Genomic DNA, 24,315 nt, shown 5'->3' with positions numbered 1-24,315 from the left:
GCAACTTATTCAAAGTTGAAATGTTCTTCGTCAGTGAAATGATTGATTCTGTTGTTTGTTGGTCTGCAGTGAAATGGCTGTAGGTATTTGTCTTGAATGATTTGTAGTCACTGGATTCTAATAAACAGCACTGAAGTGTTTGGCATTAATGAATCCATACAGGGAGGCACAGCTTGGAGAGATGTTCAGATGTTTCCCCTCAAAGCTCAGAAACCAGGAACATTAAGTCCAACACTCAAGCCTCCGTCCCTTCCCCACTAACATGTAATTAGTTTAAACTGCAGGGAAGTCGGCACAGTGCACAGACTGCAATGGTTCAGCCATCGCTGGGTCCACATGCTGGCTGTAATTACATGATTTCAGAGTTTGCAGCTGAGCGTGATGATTATCTCTTCAGCATGAAGGGAATGATATGAGTGTGGTGACAGTGGTATAGATTTTCCTAATGACCCTCACTGTAATAGAAGACATGACCTCATTGATGACTTATAACTTGGTCTGTTTCCAACTAAGTTCACAGAGAACAGGCTCAGACTTCCAGCTGATTTCCCAAAAGTTTTAACGAATGAAGTCAGCCTGGAAATTGAATGATTTGTGGAAAACTGCAGTTGACATCAGGGATCAGAAGTCACCCTCACGTCACACACTTAGAAACCTAAGGCTCAGACAGCCTGTCACACTGAACCAGCTTTCCACGAGGGGCACGGAGACGGAGACTATGCTGTAGTCACGCGAGACTTTGTGAATCTCGGCAGTATCGTTAATGGCGGCGTGACTCTATCAGCAAACATTTGCGTGATTAGCCTTTTTTTTTCTCGCCAATTTATAACTAGACAGGCTTAAAACTAAAAAAATATAGGTAGTTTCTTAGCCTAACTTAAATTATTTTCAACAATCTGGAGGACGGTGGAGAGGACCTGGATAGTTTGCTGCGGTACATCGACGGGTGTTTTGAGCGAGTCGTCATGGGGAAAACAGACAAGACGCCGACTCCCTCCACCAGCAAAGCAACGCCGTCCACAAAAAGAAGCCGCCCAGAAGATTCCCCAGAGGCAACTTCGCCACCCACCACCAATATTGTGGACATTCTGGAGTCCATTAATAACAAATTGTCCAGCTTTGACGCCCGCTTGGCCCTGGTTGAAATCCTTCACAAGGAGTTTCAGGCCCTGCGGGAGTCAGTCGAGTTCAGCCAGCATCAGGTGGAAACACTGGCTGCTGAAAACGCGGTCCTCAGAGAGTCGGTGAATTCCCTCACCGAGGAAACGACCCGGCTCTCAGAAGAAAATAAGAAAATTAAAGAATCGATTATCGAGCTTCAGGCCCGCAGCATGAGAGAAAATCTTGTGTTTTCAGGTATCCCGGAGAAGGCAGAGGAGGACCCGGAGGCTACAGTGAAGGAATTTATCCAAACTCACCTGAAGCTCCCGGAGGACGCCGTGAAGACCATCGCCTTCCATAGAGTCCACCGCCTGGGAGGGAAGCGACCCGGAGCACGCAGACCCAGACCGATCGTGGCCAAATTCGAACACTTCAAAGAAAAAGAGCTGGTGAAGAGCCGCGGCCGGGAGCTGAGAGGGACGGACTTCAGCGTCAACGACCAGTTTCCAAAGGAGATTCTGGAGCGACGCAAGGCCCTATTCCCCATCCGGAAGAAGCTCATGCAGGAAGGCTCCCGGGCTGTCATCGCCGTGGACAAACTGTATGTAAACGGACAGCTTTACCGAGACAAAAACACCACGCCATGGCTCAGCTGATCGATCAGGTGATCTGTGTCCATATTAACGTTCTTTTCTGAGTTTTTTTTTCAACTATCTAAACAGTACCATTAAATAGTCTAAATCTGTCTAAGTAGTACCATTAACGCCGACGAGTCAGCATAGTACCGTGATCGTTTGTTTGGTTGTTTGTTCTGTTTTGTTTTCCCCTCATCTAATTTCATTCTTATGTCACTTAGTTCACTTTTTACACGTCTTTTTTCTTTCTGCACTCAGCAATATGTTTACGTCACTTACAATGCTACAGTTTACTACACTAACATACAGCGCAGATGCACACACACCAACATACAGCGCACATACACACGCACACATCAATATAAAGGGCACACGCCAACATACAGAACATATGTACACACACACACACATCCTTAGTGAGCACACAACAGTCCATCAGTTAGTTTAAATATGAGCACACTCAGATTTGTCTCATGGAATGTGCACGGAGCTGGTTCGAGGGAAAAGAGACTAAAAATTTTTAATCGGTTAAAAGACTTAAAAGCAGATGTTGTTTTTCTACAGGAGACACATGTGTCCAAAACATCTGTGCTCACTCTTTCCTCTCCACAGTTCCCTCACACGTACTCAGCCTGCTATAACTCCAAACAAAGAGGTGTAGCTATATTGATTAACAAGAAGATAAACTTTAACATTAGCAACAGTACAATAGACCCTGAAGGTAGATTTATAATACTTAATTTATCTATACAGAATACAGATTTATGTATTGCTAGTATATATGGACCAAACGTTGATGACCACTCCTTCTTTCATGCTTTGTTCACTTCACTCTCAGATCACTCTGACACCACACTTGTAATAGGAGGAGACTTCAACCTGGTACTTAATGCAGATATTGACAGGCTCAGTACAGCAGCGAGTCAGAGGAACTGGCAGTCTGCAGACATTCTTAAACAGTACATGAAGGATTTTGGACTTTGCGATGCTTGGCGTTCACATCACCCTACTTTGAGAGATTATAGTTATTTCTCACAAGTACACAAATCTCATTCCCGCTTAGATTACTTTTTAGTTAGCAGCTCCATAATGATGGATATCACAGACACTCAGATTCACCCTATCACTATTAGCGATCATGCACCGGTGTCTATGTCTCTGACACAGAAAAGAGTCACACCACCAATCAGGAACTGGAGATTTAATACATCATTACTTAAAGAAGAAGATTTTATTAATTATTTCAAAAAGGAATGGTCAGCATACTTAGAATATAATGATATTCCAGGAATATCACCATGTGTTCTTTGGGAAGCAGGAAAGGCAGTAATGCGGGGCAAAATAATATCTTACTGCTCGCATAGGAAAAATAAAGAAAAAGCACTTGTGTTAGAATTAGAACAAAAAATTAAATCTTTAGAAACTGCTTATGCCGCTTCACCACAAGAACATACAATTATCAGCCTGAGGAAACTGAAACTGGAGCTAAATGAAATAATTGATAAAAGGACACAATTTATGTTGCAGAGGCTGCGTTTGGAAAACTTTGAGCATGGAAATAAATCTGGAAAATTCCTGGCCAAGCAATTAAAACTGAATAAAGAAAAAACAGCTATTTTTTCTATTAAAGACTCGACTGGTATTATTACTCATGACCCACAACAAATAAATAACTCTTTCAGAGACTTCTATGAAGCCTTATATTCACCACAGATTAACCCATCTGATACTGAAATTGAAGAATTTCTTAATAATATAAATCTACCAAAACTAAATGACAGCCAGGCTGCAGCTCTGGATTTACCTCTTTCATTGTCTGAACTTAGTGAAGCCCTACAGCATCTCCCAAATAATAAAGCCCCAGGCCCAGATGGTTTTCCAGCCGAGTTTTATAAAGAATTTTGGTCTGAGCTAGCTCCCATTTTTTTCAGAATGGTAACTCAGATTCAGAATGACCACATCTTATCTCCAACCTTAAACTCTGCTAACATTAGCCTGCTTCTTAAACCAGGCAAAGACCCCACACTCCCATCCAGCTACAGGCCAATCTCTCTCATTAATGTAGATCTTAAAATAATTTGCAAAGCCCTTGCCAAAAGATTAGAAAGTATTACTCCATTTATTGTACATCCAGATCAAACAGGCTTTATCAAGGGTCGGCACTCAGCCAATAATACACGTCGACTGATAAATATAATAGACTATTGTTCTATTAACAAATTAGAGACGACAATCGTGTCTTTAGATGCAGAGAAAGCATTTGATCGGGTAAATTGGAAATTCTTACTAGCAGTTCTGCAAAAATTTGGATTCGGTTCATCCTTTATAAACTGGATCAGAACACTACACAGCTCTCCGAATGCGCGAGTTAGGACAAATGATCTCATTTCACAAAGTTTCAGTCTGCAGAGGGGCACTAGGCAGGGCTGCCCACTCTCTCCCTCTCTTTTTGTAATTTTCATTGAGCCGCTAGCAGCAGCAATCCGTCAAAATGCAAATATTAAAGGGATTCAAACTGAAAATATGGACCATAAACTTAGCCTTTATGCTGATGATGTATTACTTTTCCTTGGGAATTCACAAGGCTCTCTTTTGAAGACTATCACACTGATAGATAAGTTCTCATCTATATCTGATTACTCTATCAATTGGAGTAAATCAACAGTTTTGCCTCTGAATTGTAATTTCCAGAGAACCTCTAGGACCCCACTAAAGTCAGGAAATATTAGATATTTAGGCATAAATTTTTCCGCCAGGCTCTCAGACTTGGTACGATTAAATCATATCCCCTTATTAAAAACAATAGAGGATGATCTCACACGTTGGAACAGTTTACCTATATCACTTATGGGGAGAGTTGCTGCCATTAAAATGATGGTTTTACCAAAAATTAATTATCTATTTTCATTGATCCCTAATAAACCTTCTATTCCTTGGTTCAAGTCACTAGATTCAAACATCTCAAAATTTTTATGGAAAAACAAACCGTCAAGAATAAGCTTAAAAACTTTACAAAAGCCAAAACACAGTGGAGGTCTAGAATTACCAAACTTTTATTACTATTTCTTAAGCAGTAGATTGCAGTATATTTCAAAGTGGATCAAATCCAACTCATTAGACAACCCATGGCTGGATCTAGAACAGGCGTTTTGTGGAAAAATAAAAATCTCAGATTTACCTTTCATTAGTTCCAGTATTAAACATCATAACTGCTATAAAGTCCTTAGTATAAATACCTCTCTGACAGCCTGGTGGGAATTTTTAAAAATAACTAAGTCTTCACTCATCCCCTGTAAACTAACACCCATTTGGAACAATCCAGATATTTGTCAGAAAAAGAAAATGCTGAATTTTCCGTTATGGCGTGATAAGGGTATAAATAACTTAGAACATATTATCCAAGATGGAAATTTTATCACGTTCCAAGAACTTATATCAAAATATAGAATTGACAACGGTAGATTTCTGGAATATCAACAAGTTAAGTCCGTCCTACAGGGAAGATTTAACCTTAATCAATTGAATCTAGAAATGCCTACTTGGGTAACAGAATTTCTTAACCTCTGTACCCCAAAATTGTTATCAAAATTATATAAATTATTAATAAAAACTGATGATTCAGTTTCCCTCCCAATTACAAAATGGGAGCGTGATCTTTCTGTCAACCTGGATCAAAATTTATGGACAGAAATATGTTTAAATATCTTCAAAATGACTAAAAGACCCCAAATACAACTTGTACAATATAAGATTCTCCATAGAACATACTACACTGGACAAAGGATGTTCCAAATGGGCCTTACACACTCAAACATATGCACCCACTGTACAAGCAATTCAGAGGATAATCATCTACACGCTCTGTGGTCTTGTGTACCAGTTCAGAGATTTTGGCAGAGGATTTGTGAAGATCTATCCACATGGTTTAGCTGTCATATCCCAACTTCCCCCAGACTATGCATCTTAGGTGATGTCAGTGAATTAATTATGGAGTTAAATATATCACACATAGTTCTTACTGCCTTGTGCATCGCTAAGAAGATGATCCTCATGAACTGGAAGACAAAAAATAAACTATGTATTACTCAGTACAGAAATTTATTAGTAGATCATGTTAGTTTAGAGAGAATGTCTGCTTCTTCTAAAAACAAATTGGAGGAATTTGACTCTCTTTGGTTCCCACTGCTCAGCTCCATTACTTAGTGGGGGTGGTGGGCTGCGGGCTCTGCTCCTGATGTGCTTTGTGGGGGGGTGGGGGGGGACTCCGGGGGCCTGGGTAGCTGGTAGCCTCCTGGGGCTGGGGTCCTGGGGCGACCTTCTGGTGATGTCTGTGTGCCTGTCCTGGTTGGTGGTGGTGGGGGCTTGGATGGTGCTGCCTTCAGTCCTGGGGTGTGGGCGGGGTGCTTGGGGGGGTGGTGCCGGCCCTCGGTCGGTTGGCTGGTCTTCCCTGTGTGGCTTGGGGGCTGGGGTCTGGGGCCCCGGCACTGGGGCCGCGCCGGCTCCCGGTGGGCCCCCCCTGGCGCGGGGGGGGCCTCTGCTGTCCCGGCCGCGCCGCCGGGTGGGGTGGGTTGGCCTGACGTCGGGATGTCCGGTCTACGCTTTTGGGGCCCTGGGGTGCCTGCATTGCAGGGGGGTGGGGTGGGGGATGGGGCCGCGGTGGGGTGGTTGGGGGGGACTGGGCACTGCATTTCCATGCCCAGGCCAGTATGTCCTGTCGCCTGTTTGTGTCTATTGTTGAGTGAATGGGCATCTAGGAGGAGCGGGCCGCCCTCTGCGGTGGGGGCGAGGGCGCCAACCTCGGGTGCTGCAGTGCTCCGGGATGCTGTCACCGCGGCCCCGGGCTCACCTCCCCCTGCCCTGTGCTGGGGTGTGGGAGGTCGGGGTGCCTATTGAGCCAGCGGCCAGCTGGCTCTCTTCTTCCAGGATTTTTCCTGGTCATATGCCCCCCCCCCCCCCTCCCCCTCCCCATACACAAACACACACACACACACACACAGAATACACATCACTCACAGATGTAGGATGGAGAGGCCACGTGGAGAGCTGCACCACCACTTGCCTCTCCGTTTTAATTGCACTTTAGTCATTATAACTCACAACACATACACACTTACACCCTGATACACATAGGACCTTTGGGGCAGGCATGTTACTCAGAGGTTGATGAGATGGGCCGCTGAGGTGGCCCCACTCGGATCCTCGTCACTGTCTGTCTCCAAATTTTATTTGCACTTTAGACATGGAGGGTTTTGGGGGGGCAGTATGGGCAAGCGCTGACGACCAACAGTTGGCGCTTGTGGCATAACTGTCCCCTCAATTTTAACTGCCCCCTATACACCTCATTCACTCACAAACATTAACACATAGACCTACAAGTTGGGGAGGAGGAGGGGTGGATGGGCCATCTTACACCCCGATTTCTTGCGTCTCGCCCGGGGTAGGGGTCGGGGGGTTCCTTGGGGACCGGGCTGGTGGCGTCCTGGGGTCGCTGTTGGCCCTGGGGTGGTTTCCACTTGCCCCGCCTTCAGAGGGTGGGTAGCTATGGATGAATGTGTGTCTTTGTGTATTTGTCACCGTCTCCGTGAGTATGGGTGGGTGAGTGAATGTGTATGTATGGCATATCTGTGTGTGGGTAAGTATGTATGGGCATGTATGAGTATCTGTGTATAAATGTGTACACGGGTGTCTGGGTGTGTTTGTATGTATGGCTGGACCTGGGTCTGGGCCTTGTGCCTTGCCTCCTGGCCGCTCCTTGCTGGTTGCCTCCTCCCCCCTACCCCCCTGGGATGGGGGTGCCTCGGGGTTCCTGGGTGGGGCTGGGTGTTCTGGCGTGGGTACTGGCCTGCCCCCCTTGGGGGTGCGGTGCGGGGCTGCGTTGGCTTCTTCGGCGTGGGGGGGGGCTCTGTGGAGGGTCGGGCGGTCCTTGGGTGCCGTGGGCCCGGGAGCCCTGCCGCCGGCCAGTGCAGGGGGCTGGCCGCTGGGGGGGGGCTGGCTTCTCATCGCCTTGGGTTCCCTGGAGCCCTCGCTCCTCGACTGGGGGGGCTCCGTCTGAGACCACCCTCTCCCGTCTGCTGGGGTAGGTGTGCGGTTGTCTTTGGACTGAGTGGCCGGGGGTCTTCCTGGCCCTTGGTGGGCTGCTGGTGGCCTGGGTTTCCGGGGGCTTTCCGTACCTGCCTCTGGCTTCTGATGGGTGGAGCTGCAGCGTTTTGCCCTCATTGGTAAGTACGTTCCATGACACAGACACAAACATGACACAGACACAAACGCCCACTCAATCACAACTCAACAAAATTGTTGGTGTGCGTAACATGCTTTGTTAGTTTTGTTTTTCACACACAAATTTATTTTTGCAAGTATTGATAGTATTTTTTTTATATGTTAAAGTGATGAAGTATCTGATTAATAGACTTGTGCTCTTTCCCCTTTTTTTTTTTGCTCCCTTTCTCTCTCCCTTTTTCTTCTCTTTATTTTCCTCTTCTTCAGCCTGTCAGCTCTGGCTGTTACATAGTATGTGGAAAAATAACTCAGATAAATAAAATAAAGGGTTAAAACAACAACAAGAAGAGCCTATTGAGAACCTATAGAGCTCATCTTGAAATAGCAAATATGTTTGGCACAACAACGCATTCAGATCACAGTTCTGCTTGCAAGATCTACCAGACATGACAGGCTAAAAAAAAAAAAAAAAAAAAAAAAAAAAAAAAGAAGTCACCCTGAGCTGAGGTTCTTCTGGATAATGTGACCTAACTCAAGCTTACCTCCACGATTTACAAGCTGTCTCATGTATCACAATGTTGCCGTGAGTGGATACGGTCGGTTAATTCATCCAAACCTTCGGGGCTGATCAGGTAACTTTAATGTTGCAAACTAACATCACCAGATTCATGCCATGTGGCTAAGTTATAGCTAGCTAGCCAACTGAATTACATGACATTATTTATGCATGTAAATGTGGAGTCTTCTTCACACACATTAGTGAACCACTTGGAGTTTCATGTGGTTCACTAATGTTGGTAGAAGCAGTCTGCATGCCTAGGTGCTTGGTTTATACACCTGTGGCCATAGAAGTGACTGGAACACTTGAATTCAATGATCTGGATTTGAGGGAATACTTCTGGCAGTATGGAAATACAGTTTATGAGGCCACAACAGTTTGTACAGTTCTAATGATCTTGGAAGTCAATATTTGTTGTGACCACCTTTATTCTTCAGCTCAGCCTGAACTCTCTGAGGCAGCTTCCTGCAGTCTCTTCAGGAATCGTTCTCCAGGCTTCTTGAAGGACATTCAAAGCTCTTCTTTGGATGCTGCTGCCTTTTTTCTGTTCTCTGAAAAGAAGATCCTGCACCGCTACAGTAACGTTGAGGTCTGGGCTCTGATGAAATGCAGCTCCAAACCTCCACCACACTCACTGTTGTAGCTCCCTCCTTCCTCTGCACATACTGACGGTCGTTTGAACCAAAATGTCAAATTTGGATTCATCGCTCCAAACTCTGTTAGCATTTCCTGTCTCCACTGACAGGACGCGGACTCAGTTCAGTTAACTCTCTGGAAGTTTCTGTGAGCTGCTTTTAGTACCAAAGCAAAGACATATTTGAAGATAGCAGATAGTCAGATATTTCCTCGCTGTGTTCGGTTCTGTATTCGAGCTGCACGTTGCAGTCGTGCTTTTCAGCTCGTCGTGGTGGATTAACTCTCCGCAATCTGTGGCAGTGATTTAACTCTGTGGGCCTGGACTCCACAGGCCCACTCTGAACATTTTTCCCTCTCCACACACACTCAGACACACACAGCGACTCAGCTATTCTCCAAAATGATGTCCTTGTCGTCGCTGTGACACAGAATTGGCCCACATTCAGACTGGCACAGAATGTCACAAATTGCACAGAGGGAGTGGCATCGTGCCAGCACCATTACAGTAGGGTTGATTATTCCCTGCTGAATCTATTTTCTTACAATAGTAACTGTCACTTGGAGATACAAACGAGGAAAACTCCCATCATAATAGAACTGAGTTTAGCATCTGTGCACATGAAATCTCTGCTGCAGAAGTGACGATAGTCGAAGCCTCTGCAGGAAATTCATGCAGCACATCACAGGTTTCCCTGGTGTGGCTCAGTTTGCACTGATTGGTTTTGACATGTTCAGTTATGTGTTGTGCAAGCAAATGAATGCACTGTCATAACAAATCCTGCAGCCGGCGAGGGCCGAGGGGCTCGCTGCTCCATCCTGAAGATGCTCTCTGACCAAACAGTCCCTGCGTCCAACACACACACACACACACACACACACACACACACACACACACACACACACACACACACACACACACACAGAAGTTAGAAGGATATTCAGGCAGGGGGTGAACTTTCTGGAAATACTGTTTTTCACTACATTTGGCAGAAGTGTGCATTCATGGGAAGTGCCAGTGTTTCGTCTAACACCTTCAGTGCACATCCTTCCTCAGCGACATTACAGCACTTTATTTTTCCCGCTCTGAGACTTGGCAGCAGCAGCAGTCCTTCATGTTAAGCTTATCATCGTAGAAAAAACAAACGCTTCCAGTAAAAAGCATTTTTAACCCTAATTATGTTTAGGAGAGGCAGCAGGGAGGAAAGCTTGTCAGAGACCCTGTAATCGCAGGAAATAACAGCCTGACAGGTTCAAACACTTTCAGCCACCATCTCCTCAGAGGATGTGTCCCAGCTGGGCTGCTTTTCAGGCTTTGTGCACTGCAGCTCTGACTCTCCCAGAGGTGCCTCTGAGAACGTCTGGAGACAGCTCCAGTTTACCTAATTGATATTTTTATATTTACTTCCTGTGTTCTGATAGAAAATGAAGAAATCACCATTATTAAAACAAAACAAAGCACCAGTTCATGTCCTCTTATTGGCTGATATGCTGATATTCAGCCTGTATACCTGGTTTAGACCACTGGTTTAAAGAAGGAATCAAATGTATTTTAAAAATATTTCATGCTGTGCTTTCATTTTAAATACAGAGTCAGTGTTTCAGCTGCTTTACTTTAGTGGGCTGCAGAGTACTGTTGGTGCTTATGTGGACATGATGGACAGGGAAAAACAATAAATGATTCATATAAAGAAATAAACTGTACCTTCACTGACCACCAGGGGGCTCCAGTGTTGGTTATGTCCGTGTGTTGTGGTGTCACAACCCTGTACGTTTGTGTGTGACAGCAGCCTAGCTCAGTGTTGTGCTGTAGGGCGTAATGACACAAAGGCTTCCTTTGTGGGTCGTGACGGGCTGAACGGCTGCTTGAGGACTTGCTGTGTGTTCGCTCTGCTTAGCTGCCGCCGTGGCTTCATGCACTACATGCTTACATGTGTGTCACGCTGGTGCTTTTTGGAAATATTGAGCGGTTCTGGCCTTGGCGGCTGGACAGAGGCTCCCCACCATTCTGCTGCTGTGAAATGGGCCATTGTTCTGTTGATGCTGCGCAGGACTGTGACTCAAATACCAAACATGAGGTGGAAACTGATTACTCAGATATATGCAGAGCACAGCAAGATGTTCACGGTCTCCTGCTAACACCACAGACCGACTGTCCAAGCTGGAAATCGTGGTTGTGTGGCCCAAGATGATGGTGGTTCTGTTTCTTTGTTGGGACCGGATCCACCTGCCAGTTCAGTTTTAGGTTATGGAAATTACAGCTGATGTTGTCATTGGTCTGATCACAAAATAAAAAAAAACAAAGATTTTCAAATTAAAGGCAAAAAACAGACACAAGCAACAAACCCTCGCTGGACAAGCTGCAGCCAGAAAATGACTGATTTTTGCTTAATTAATGACCAATTTTATTAATTCTACAAGCTTTTGCTCAAAATAATAATCAGCATTTATCTGATGCTGGTTGTTACTGGGAAGCACGCTGTTCTAGCTTCTCCCCCTTGAAGCTACTTTAAGCCAGCTTTCTTCTGATTGGCTGTCCCTCACAAACAGAAGGTTTGAACCTCAGGTGGGTGGTCCTACATCTCTGGCATCAAATAGATTTAGGAGCATAATAAAACCATATGAATATGAGTCTGTAGAACACTGTTCTTGGCTCACTGACCTCATCATATGAAACTCTGGTCATATTGGTACTAGCATCCACCATGAGAACAGAAAATAAGTTCCTCATTCAAAAGAGAGAATTTCAGTGGAGGCAGAGATCCCCTCTGATGTGACCCGTCTGCCTCAGCGCCTTCAGCACTGCTGCAACAAGCAAATGCTGGCAGGTAATCCTCCCAGCATCCACCTGACTGAAACTGTGAGGCCGCTTCCTTCACCCCACGCAGTCTGCTGACTCAGTGTAACACACACACACACACAGCTGTGGATTAGAGATGAATTCAGTAATGTTTGTGTGCCTGTCAGCACAGGTGGAGGTTTTTACTCCGACATACCTGTGAATGTGATGAGAGTGAGGCAGAGTTGGGACTGTGAAAGCCCATTTTGGGTCTTTCTGCCTGTTGGTTTAGAACGAGTGTCAGTTTTTCTTCCAGCAGATGCAGCTGTCTGCATGTCTGATGATGACAGAGGAAGCTGTGTGTGCTGGTAGTGTGGCCAATATCTCGAGCTTCGCTGGTGTGCAGGTGGGCCTAAAAGTGTCTCTCAGTTTATCTAAAGATCATTTTTACCCCTGAGCCCGGACAACAGCTGCTGTCTGGGCTCAGGGGTAAAAATGATGCACAGTGACCCTCAGAGAGAGCTTAAAGATTTCTTTTTAAACTTTTTCCTCACATAGTGCACAACCTCCACCTGCATAACAAACCACAGGGGCTGCAGAGACCTCTCACAGCAACACAACCATTTGTCCAAAAAACACCAGATTTATTCCAAAAAGCTTTTATAAAAGAAAATCTAACCGGGATAAAAAGTGTCACCATGAGGGGAAGTGAAGCACGACGATCGCTGCTGTGAGGAAGAGGAGCACAATCCTGAATCCCTACACAACAAACAATGTCTGAATAGTGGAATATTCAGGTGTGTGTGTGTGTGTGTGTGTTATTGATGGAAAAATTGCTGTGGATTGTTCTTGCTCTGCAGCTCTGTTCGGTTTTCAAAAACACATCGATGCTTTGATGAAACTCGGCGGTGTGGAGGAACGCGTGTTCAATTTTGAATTGTTTTGAGAAAATATCGAGATCTTTTTGATGGGTTTGATGAGAGATGTGCACGTTGCTCTCACATAGTTTTGAGCTTGTGTTGTAGACACAGACTGGTTCAAAGTTTTTGCTCGAGCTGTTTAAAAAACACGAGCATCTCTTACACAGTCTGTGCTTTTGAATGCTGGCTTTTAGCTTGTAATGGTCCCCAATACAAACACATACATTAAATAAAAGAGCAGCTGATACAGCACAGAAATGCCAACACCCCCAAAAAGGAAAAGATCCTGATATCTATTACAACAATAGGAAAATGCTTTGTCTCGTCAGCAGCTTTATTCTAAGTTCATCATTTTTAGAAAATAATTGAAGTCCAACTTCTCCAAGAGTTGGTGAGGAGGTCAGTGCCTGCAGGCTCTCTGCTGCTCCAGCTGTCCTGGTTTAGCTTTGAGGGGTTACATCATAGAGAAGAACCTGTCCACAGAAGGAACTGACAGCTGAGGGATTCTGAGAGTTCTTCTGATGGTCTTTGTGCACAGGCCTGCTTCGTCTGGGGGAGTCTTTCCCATGTTCCTCGTGGAAGGGAAGAAAACATCTGCGTAGGCTTTGATGTGAAAGTTTAATGAGGAGGCCTCTGTTGGGTCTTTCTTGTGTCTTGGTCCGTTGTGAGTGAAGCTGTAGAAGAAGAACTTGTTTAATTCTGCTCAGCTTTCCTCTCCTCCCGTCTCTCCCGCAGGTCGGCTCTATGCCATGCAGACGGGCATGAAGCTGGACAGCAAAACGCCGGAGTGCCGAAAGTTCCTGGTTAAACTCATGGACCAGCTGGAGTCGGTAAGTCGGATTCGCTTTAGTCCTTTTACTCCTTTGGTGCCTGGCAGGGCTGTGTTGTCGGTATGCGTACTCCGCTCAGCAGGAGGCAGCTGGTGAACGTTGTTACAGGAAGCTGTATCCCGAAAGCTGGACTGGCTTTACTGTATATGAAAGCTTGACATGTACCGGTGCTTCCCAAGTGGTGTTGGTGGAGCATGTATGCCCACATGCAGCTGCACATCTGCATAGATATAACACAGCATTATTGTTATGTATGTTTTGGTTAATGCAGAAAGAACATTTGAGGAGACTTGGATGCAGGAATTGAATTAGTGCGTTTGTCCTGAGGGAGGGGAACCATGTCTGTACAGGTCATATTATCACCGCGCTCCTGAGGCTGTCCTCTCACCAGGAGGGGGGGCAGTGGGGCCTACAGCTCAGCTGGCTGACCCTCACACGGATGCACAAGTAAACATAATATAGATGTATGCTAGAGGAAGGCTGCGAGGCCACCGATACAAGCCATTCATCATTTTGGGATCTTTGCAATGAAAAAGGAGAGCTCATGGTCAGGTATCATATAGAGTTTAATGAAATATAATAAGCTGCCTCTCCAGTGGGATTTTAGTCCCACCGATGGGCTCTGACTGCAGGCTGAGTTCATCCCAAGTAAAGTCAGTAAGTCATGTATGAAGCTTCTTATGTTGCTATCTGCAGCTGATCCTCCCTCACAGAGCCTCACATTATTCATGCAGTCACTAAGTCTCTTTATTAGTTTTGTCATTTGGTTTCCTTTTTTCTGCTTTGCTGATTGTGTCAGTCTGAATAATGAATAAATAATAAATCAGTAGCTTACTGACTGTGTCTAAATTAGAAAGATTACCTTGAGTCAATTAACTGATTTTTAATTGTCATTAAGAAAACAAAAACACGCAGATGAAATGATTATTCATGCTCTTGATTTGTTGAGTCCATCCCTAAAATCCAAACTCGGTCTGAGTGGAGGACAGACGGACGTCTCTGCAGATGAACCTTCCTCCAGGCTTCCTGGTTTCTGTGGCTGCAGCTCCGTCTTTCATTGGGAGAATCTCTGTTTCTGTCTCCTCTTCAGTGAAACGTTTTGTGTCAGATTAATACAGCCTGTTCGTTTTTATCTCATCACATCGACCCTGCTCAGTGAGTTAATGGTAGATATGAATAGAAGTGGCTTGTTCAGGTTCATATACATCAGATGGTAGGCGACATTACATGAAGAGTAATGGCCTGCTGCAGAGCTGCACGCTCTACCTGACAGCCTTATTACTCTGCTGATAGGAAGAATGAGCGCTGTGATTTTTCAAACAGAACATGCTGCAGAGCTGGCCTGTCGTGCCACAACACCCCACTGTAACAACAGCCCACTGTAACGACAGCCCGCTGTAACGACAGCCCGCTGTAACGAGGACACACACAGAAGGGTTCGGAGCTGCGTCTGCCATATAAGATCCTCTCAGAGGTTTGAGGTGTCTCTGCCAGGGCCCCAGTGTCTAAAAGGGAGCAGAGCGACCCCCACAGGCCACATGCAGAAGGTCTGTTACCAGACATAATTGTGTCCCAACAGATCTCCCGTGATATTAAGTTTAACTTCATGTCCATTATTTCTGACCCTTAGAGAGCATCAGACTGGAATATTTAATGGTATTTCAAAGACTAGAACCATAATTAGTGCAAAATAAAAGAGCTTTTGAAAACTAACCAGTTGAAGCAGTGACAGAAGTTAGCAAACACTAACATGTGATTGCAATGCTGAATTCATATTTGCATATTTTCATCCTTAGAAAGAGACTTTTTTGTTCCAAGCTGATCTCGAGCTTTTCCGGTGAAAGCTCGTTAACGGTAATTTTCTTGGTTACCAGGGTGACAAGGGTTAGGGTTAGATAATTATTGTGAAAAAACATTTCCTCTATAGAAATATGAGACCTGATGAATGTAATGTCAACAGCACTCATTCCATCCGTGTGATGTGATTGGTCAGCGTAGGTGGAGCCAGCAGCACCTCCTGCTGATGTTTGGGCCGCTGCAGCTGTGCACGCCAACACGTTAGACATGCGTGCGAGAAACGACAAAATCACAACGGGAAACGTTAACGAACACTCGAGACGGCGTCACCGAGCGTGACGCTCCAGTGCACGCAGCCCGAGGCTCAGAACACAAGGAAAGCTGGGGGTGTGGAGATGTTTCAGCTATTTAAGTCTGACTAAGAAGCAGAGCAGCGTGCACGTTTCCACAGACGCAGCTAACACCGGGAATCACCAGCTCCGTCCTTCAGAGCACACATTTCCAGACTCCGTGCCTCACAACGGAAAATGAAGAGACGCAGTCACGAATGCGACACACGACTTTATTGTAAAAGACGTGATGCCAGTGAGCAGAGTGGAGAGTATCAGAGATGCAGAGAGACAGCTGAACAGCCCAACCCCGAACCCTGCTTCACTACCATCTATACACAGGCCCCACTGCCCACCTGAGACACGCCTGTTATTGATTTATGTTTGTTCTTCTTTGTTTACACTCTGGACTGTGTGTGTGTGTTTATTTAAAATACAGGTGTGTAATGCTCTACCCTGTATTTATTATGTTCAGCTGCTGACGGAAAATATTTACATCAAAATTAACCTGATCTCATGACTCTGTAGTAAACAGGAACCCTTGAGCTTTGATTGATGTTGTGATATATTTATAATAATACTGACTGACATGGGAAGGCCATGAGTCAGTCTGTTGCATCATGTGATGACACATCGAGTTTTGACCCTTTCAGCATTTCATTTGTTATTTTTCATTTTCTTTATTACGGACTTTAATTTGTGTCCATTTGCTCTCCATCTTTACAAGAACATATTGTGCTTTAATGTGAGTCACATTTACGTACAGCGGGCTGCTCTCCCGTGTGTTAACAGAGGACAGGCTAATTAGATTTTGTGGAGTTGTTATGATGAAGGGAAGGAGGGCGGAGGTGACGGGGCTGAGAGCGTCCCAGTGAGGGTCAAACAAATTTATTGAGACTGAGGAGAGCACACGGGGAGGTGATGAAGCTGCACAACATATCTGAGTGCCGAGTGAAACCAGGTGTGGGTCTGACTTCAGAGGAGGCGGGGCCTCCTGCAGGGATGCTGGCCTGATCCCTCAGAGCCAGTTAAAGGAAGTGGTGGACGGAGATGAAACACACAAGTTGGTGCCCCATTGAGCCGGGGTTTACAGAAGCTCCGGGATCTGCATAACACACACACACACACACACACACACACACACACACACACACACACACACACACACACACACACACACACACACACACCCCCACCGGCTGCTTTGATTTTTGTATCTGCGTGTTCTTAGTTGCTGCCTGTGTTTGATTGTCAGCATATATATATGTGAGCATGTCCTTGGTACTCTGTGATGGTCTGTGGTGGATTTGTTGATTGTAGGTGAGGGCAGCACAGCATCAAAATGTGTCACAATATTTTGAGAAAATTTGATGAAACAACAACACAGAAAAAAAAAATACTTGTATGAATGCTTGTAGACAACAGCATTTATGAATAAACAGAGGACATTTTCCCCTTTTACAATGAACCAACCAACCAACCTGCCCCAGATCTCCTCTCAGTGGGATACGGCTCAAACACCGGACCTACAAGGAATTCAGGAGGACTCCTCCATAAATTGCCACCTTTTCAAGGTGGTGGGGTTTGCATGCTACATTGTCTGGGGCAGTTTGCCCTTGGTAGGGTCTTCTAACGGACGTTTGTCCTGGAGCAGGAGCCAGATCAGGTGGTCATTAGATACCGCAGTTGCTGAATCTGGTTCTTGGGAAAACAATATTCATATTTTATACATGTTTACGCTGATTAACTGTTGGTTCTACCACAGACATCGGTTGGAAAGCACAGCTGCAGCAGCAGTTCATGCCTGCCTTTGTCAGTTGTTGGTGGCATGCACCAAAAGTGAAGTCATGCCTGCTGTTTGGTGTCATTCCTGCTTGTCAATGCAGGAGCAAAGGGAGTCTCAGGGGGCACGGAGGGCAGACTAATGCTACATTTGGTAAAGATGAGAAAACTTTTGGTTATTTTATTTTATTTCTGAGGAGCAGCAGTTTCAGAGAAGACTGCAGCAGGATGTAGGCAGTGTAGGTGAACGCCTCGTAAAGCTGTTCAGGTGCGTTTCCCAGTCTGCTGGCAGGCAGCAGAGGTGGTATAAACACTCACTTGATTTGGTGTCAAATCCCAAATTGTGATTGAGGTGCAGCCTGAGACACGGGCCGGTTGGTCTTACAGTGTGGACTTTATGGTTCTGTCACAGGTTAGGCTCAATAAACCTCCAAATGTCTAAAAGAAGCAGACTGACAGCAGAAGCTCAGCTGGCAATGGCACCATACAAGGACAAACTTGATTAATAGTTTGGACATTTTCTTATCGTCTCGATGAGACTAAACACAGCATGTAGTTAAACAGTGGATCTGTGAAGCACAGGTCTGTGCAACACGGGGACACCCGGAGGTTTCCACTCCTTCATGAACTGTTGCCTGTAGCTGTGACTCATTCCAGTGAGTCAGGATTTAAACCACAGCAGCTTCTCTCTCCACTCCTCCCCCTCTTTCCCTGATGACCTGGCTCCATATGTACAATACATGTTGGACTCATTAATTCTGTTTTCCACTGTCATTGCTGCCCCAGCCCTCCGAGGCCTCACTCTCACTGGGATGGTGGAAAATCACTTGTTTCCTGTGATGCAGAGTGGGAAATCTCCAAAAGCTGCCAGTTTTGGTAGATGCAGCTAAATTTAGAGGTTTGTCTGCTGTAGCAGCCACAGAGGTGAGCCTCTAAAACTACAAGAAGGTAAATGAGGACTGTGGACATGATCGGGGTGATCAGACATTATGTTCCTTTAATATCTGTTTGGAAGATGCGTGATCGCATGCTTCTGATAATTTGAACTCATTCTTGAATGAAATTCATATGAAATTAACAAATGAAGTATCTCTGCCATTCCTTCTTAAGCTCCTGTGCTGTTCACCTCACATGGATTGTTGCCTCATTGTCTGCATTAGTGATCTGACTGTGTAACTGCAGCCAGGAGGGATTTCTCTCTGAGTACTTTGCACAAAGTCTCACTGCTGTGGCTTGGTTATTCAGTGATACCTGCATTTGTTCATCCATCAGATGAAAAGTGATGCATGACATACAGCAGTTAGCAATGAGCTCAGTTCTGTCTGCAGTGGTGTGAGCCGCTGTGCTGTCAGTTATCCTTACAATTACTCGTCCACTGTGTGCATCTGTAATGCAGCTGATTCTGGGTCTGTAATTGAAGCAGATTAGTGAAACGCTCGATTTTTATTGTTTCTCAGTCATGTTCATTCAGTCGTGGGATGCCAAAATCGGGATCAAGGTTAAATTTCTGTTATTTGTGAAAACTTTTTAAACATTATGCACAAAAATTCAGATTTCTTTAAATTGTATCTGTTTGTCCACCAAAAAAAAAAAAAGGGTCTGAGAAACATCATCGAGCAGCGATCTGAGAGGAGCAGAAGCATGTCTAAAACCACAGCTGTATAGTACAAATTACTACAATTAACATTTAGATTAGTGGCAGTTACACAAGGTGATTGGATGATGAAAGCACCTATCAGTTACTGGACACGCCCCCTTTTGGAGCCATTTTTGGCATAACTTTGATTTTTCTCATTTAATTCTGTAAATACTGAAGGTGTGGTGGACTGATGGTGGCCAGCTGAAATGGTTTTAACATAAATGAGAGCACAGTAGATGAAACCGTGACTCAGCTCCACATCGACCAGAGGAGAAGCAGCTCCATCTTTCAGACACACTCTCCACCCAAACACACCTTAAAGCTTTGAAGATCTGCGTAAATCTACTTCCTCCAGCCTCGCTGAACATTTACACGCCACTCGAAGACGGAGTTTTGTTCATGCTGGGAACTCGAACTGTCAGGTTTCAGCAGACTCAAACTCTAACTGCTTATTCGGTTTATGAAGCTTTAATTATCATCGTCATTTTTACACAAACATTTGTTTCCATTTTAAAACAAAGGCAAAACATGAGCATCTGTACACTTTCAGACTGAGTTTCTGACTGCTGTGTATCATGATGATACATTCAGTATTTCCCACACGTGGACTGAACTTAGACGGATTTTCAGCCATATTGATCCACCATCTTTAAACAGCAGGCTTCTTTGGAGAGCTGCTTCTGCTTTGCAGCTCGCTGAGGCAGCAGGGCAGAACATGAACTACCAGCTGCAGCCAAAGATGTTGGAGTTGGCGTCTGTGCATGGGATGAGTGACTAGCTGGAGCAAAGGCTTGTTGTTGCTCTGTGATTTATTGTCAGGGATATTTATGGTATTCATTTATTAGTGAAACCCATGAAAGTATGGCTCTGCCTCCTTTTGCTCGTGCACACGGCTGTGCACATGCTCATTCTGTGGGAACCACAGAGTGGGTTCGCTGGTTTGGACCTGCTTCATGCGCCCTGCTCCCAGAGCCAATAAGGTGTTTGAGTCTTGTATTTAAAGGCTTGTTTGTGATTCACTCCAGGTTTTACATTTAAAAAGTGGCGCTAATTCTTGTGATTCACTTTAAGTTTGGTTGACTGTCAAATGGAAACCGAAGCGAGAGAATGAGCCTGAGAGTCGCTGCCGAGTTTAGTGACTTTCCTTTGATCCCACATTCCTTGTATTCCCGGGCCAGTTGTCCTCCTGTGGCCCTGCACTCGGCTCAGCGCTTTTACATTCCTCTGCTGCAGCTCACAGTCGGGGAACAGAGTATCTATTCAGCCTGGTCAGGGTCCACCTGCTGGAAGCAACCAGCATGTTTGCTTTAGTGCTTTTACCAGAAACCTGAAGCCCTGCTGGATGCTGCAGCGGAGAGAGGGAGAGAGCATGATATTTAATGTAGAGGAGCAATTACAGGTGGAGCAAATGCAGTCAAAGTGAAGCAGAGTGAGTGGGATTAATCAAGCGTCACACTAGATGGTGCCCACTGAGGCGAGGACGCGTTTGCTGGAGTTAAAAAGTTTTTCCATGCATGAAACCAAAAGCAACACATCCAGGGATCTGGCTTTATTTCACTGTGCATAAACACAGACCTGCAAAGGCCGTACAAGCGTTAGAAGGTTCATAAAAACTGTATTTCTCAACATATACTGACATAAGAAAATCCAGTAAATAGAAATCCCCAGAAAAAGTGCAGAATAATCAGTTTAATTGGTTAACAGTAAGAGGAAGGTGTTTAATTATGGCTTTTTTTGCAAAGAAGTAGGTGTGTAAGTGTTGTTCTGTGTACAGTAAATGCAGGAACTTTGCATTTTGCATTTGTTTCCTTCTCAATTAAATGAATGTGGGTGGTGACTTCCTCCGAGTCTGTGCATTAAAAACCCTGCAGCCAGTCTTTGTGCTCAAACGGTATCTGTGTGGAGTTGTGTGTGTGTGTGCGTGTGTGTGTGTGTGTGCGTGTGTGTGTGTGTGCGTGCGTGCGTGTGTGTGCAGAGGGCTGTATTAATATCATCTTAGCGTTTTCAATCATTTCAGGTTGTAGAATGAATTTTATGTGATTTCATTCTTCTGCATATTCACAACTAAAGTCTTGGACAGAAGCAGATTTCTTGCTTTTCCTTGCAGAGCTCACTCAGCTTGGCTCGTGTGTGTTTTTTTTTTTTGTGTTCTGCAGATGAAAAAGGAGATGAGTGACAACGAGTCCATCAGTCAGGAGGTGGTCGGTAACGCCCACATCGAAAACTACGCCTTAAAATTGTTCCTCTACGCCGACAACGAGGACAGAGCGGGACGTTTCCACAAGTGAGAACCAAGCTGGTTTCTTGTGTGTGTGTGTGTGTGTGTGTGTGTGTGTTTGTGTGTGTGTGTGCGCGCTTATCAGCAGGGTCTTAAAGTTGGCTTTAGCCTGAAAAGGATAACCAATCAGAACAATCCAGCTGAATGTAATGGTCATACAGCTGATCGGTTCGATATCAGCTGCTGTTGCAGTCTTAATTAAAACAGGTGAAACCATCAATTAATGTTAGTGATCGATTCACTGAATGAAGGCTCTGAATCAGTGACCTGCTCACGATGAAGTCCAGACATTAGATAAAGGATTTGGACTGATTCAGGAGCTCGGGTCGGGAGCCCCCAGAGACAAATGGTTCTGCTGTTTCTTTGCTCCATAAGGACACACAGCTTACCAGATGCTTTTCAGTTGATATGTGGCCTTTAAAATGTCAGCAGAGTTTCTGTCACGGGCAGAACAGCAAAGCTGATCATAATCTCTCAGATTATGATCCCTCCTTAAACTCAGACCGGGCCTCAACTCATCCTCTGCTCTGTCTGATCCATGATATTTAGCTCCTAGAAAAAAATTGGTAATTATAAATAAATGGATCATCTTCCACCCTGCAGTCCCTCCATTCATCCTCGCTCTGAAACAAGCTCCCCTGCTGCTACTTTCCCACTGCCGAGGAGCCGGTGCTCGTGCTGGTGCTGGTTTTAATGACCCGGCGAAACGCTTAAGAACGGACCCGCGTTTCCACCACGTTTCTGTGAACTGCTCCTTTACATCTGAGTGTGGGCGGGGCCTCGTCTGGACATGGAAGTCGAAGCGCACAAATGTGGGAGAACACGCTCTCCTTTCTGTGCTGCAAATCCGTTTTAGGGTCCAAACCAAACTCCTGCAGCATCTGTGTGCAGCACAGAGGGAAACACAGACAGCGATTAGAGCAAGACGACAAGTACGCACTTTGTGTCCTTTTATCTGTGATATGAACTGATACAAAGCAGCAAGTTCAGCCTTAGAGCCCAACCTAATTCACAGCCGTGAAAATCGCTTCGCTTTTCTCATGTAATACACATGTAATATGGTAGAAAACTTGATGTTGAGACGGCAGAGTCACGCCCTTCTGCTGCTTTCATCATGCGTTCTTGGTTCGAGACCAGCTAGTTTGCGGGGCCGGAGTTGAACCCATTTTTCGGCCGAGCACCGAGTGCTTCCGCAGTGGAAAACCTGCCTAACGGTTCAAATAAAGGCACCGGCTCCGGAACCCTGTTGGTGGGAAAGAGGCCACAGGCTCCATATTAGGCATTTCCTCTCTCAGTGATGTCATTGAGAACCACAAGTAGAACGAACCAACGTGAAGCTTCTGGCTCACAGGGATTACTTACACATGCGCAGTATTTGTCAGTTTGCTCGTGTTTGATATGAACATCCACCACTGGAACAGAACCTGAGACAGACTGCTCCCTTCAAGGCTCACAGTATCAGCCCTCTGAGCTGGAGGGGGCAGTGGGGGCGCACAGAAATCAACCCTCTGCCCAGTAAGAAGGGTCAGGGTGGTCTGCTCCTCACTGTGTGTCCGCTCCCAAAGTTTCTGCTAACCCCGACCTTCCCACATCACAGAGGGGATTATAACTCACGTCTCAGGTCTCTCGGGCCAAATGAAAGGAACTGTATTTGTGAAGTCCAGAGTCGCATACAGGGTTTGTCCCGGGGACCTTTGTGTCTGTGCATTCAGTGCCAGACAGTCTGCAGGAATGTGCATCACTTTCCTTCCATGGAAGCAGTAAATCTGGCATCTGTGGAAACCACTTCAGCCTGTTGCCCTGAACTTCACGTCATTCAGCATTTAAATGAAAAACAGTGTGATAAGAATGTTTTCACAGAAATGTTTCTGCTGTGATTCAAGTCCTGCTAATGGCACCGTGTTTGCACGACACTGAGCTTCAAACAGATTAAAAACCATCTTCTCTTAGTAATCTGCTTTATCAGGTAAATCATCATATTTAAAAAGGAAGGTCAATATGCAGCCATTGAAGCAGCTGATTTGGGGGATTTCACATAATTTCCAGTTCATCATCTGGAGTCAAACCTCACTGGGAGGAAACATCTCAGAAACAAAAACATTTGTGCGTCTGCGTGATTCCATCACATCCTTGATCTTCTCTCTGGGGGATTTCTGATGGTCTGATGGCACAGTGACGAGAAGGGCCAAATATTTCTGTCAGGATTTTCCTCTTTCTCCTCAAGACAAAGAACAGGAAAACAGAAGCGGCTGTAACTGTGTGTCCCCGTCATGAACTGTGACACTCAGGTAGCCCTTTAACGCCGGGCGATCGCTGCTGAAGTGCCCGTTTCTTGCCCTCAATAGCGGCGAACAGCTGATTGAGACGTGGCGTATCAGCTCGGAGTCGGCTGATCAAAGGAACGTTGATCAGCTGGCGTATTACCGTAACTCCGCAACCGTTTGTCCTATCGAAAAAATGCAAACGGTTCCTGAAAGCCCAGAAATTGCGTGTCACAGCCATATAGGGGTATTACGGTATTTGTTGCCAGAAGTCCGCAAACGGCGGCACTTTTGAAGTATGTCGTGTCACATGGGACACAGTCGGTGTTAAAGGGTTATCCAAGTCCACTTAACCGAACCTCAGTGATCAGGCTGAGTGGTCACACTCAGGGTTTCCCCTGCAGGTTCATGTGAAAGGCATGGCGCTGGCAGCATGTGACCAATGACAGCAGGGCAGCTGACTTTACAAAGGAAGAGAAAACTATGAAAAACATGAAGGTTAAAGACTTAATGTAGACTGAACACAGCTGCTGCAGACAAAGCAGTGACGTGAGTG

The 24,315-nt window shown here is 45.3% G+C and overlaps 1 protein-coding gene across 3 annotated transcripts in view; it reads left to right on the top strand.

The window, feature by feature from the left end:
- Nucleotides 1-24,315, top strand: part of vta1 (vesicle (multivesicular body) trafficking 1) — an 81,115-nt gene that overhangs the window by 13,108 nt on the left and 43,692 nt on the right. For all 3 annotated transcript variants that reach the window (XM_030721139.1, XM_030721138.1, XM_030721137.1), the window contains exons 2-3: nucleotides 13,579-13,673; nucleotides 21,377-21,504. In XM_030721139.1, coding sequence (XP_030576999.1) covers nucleotides 13,579-13,673; nucleotides 21,377-21,504 — 223 coding nt within the window. The remainder of the gene's footprint in view (nucleotides 1-13,578; nucleotides 13,674-21,376; nucleotides 21,505-24,315) is intronic.

This window comes from Archocentrus centrarchus, chromosome 24 (assembly GCF_007364275.1).
Source record: "Archocentrus centrarchus isolate MPI-CPG fArcCen1 chromosome 24, fArcCen1, whole genome shotgun sequence".
Taxonomy (NCBI): Eukaryota; Metazoa; Chordata; class Actinopteri; order Cichliformes; family Cichlidae; genus Archocentrus; species Archocentrus centrarchus.
Note: the sequence above shows the minus strand (reverse complement) of the source record. Positions and strands in the feature narration are given on the sequence as shown.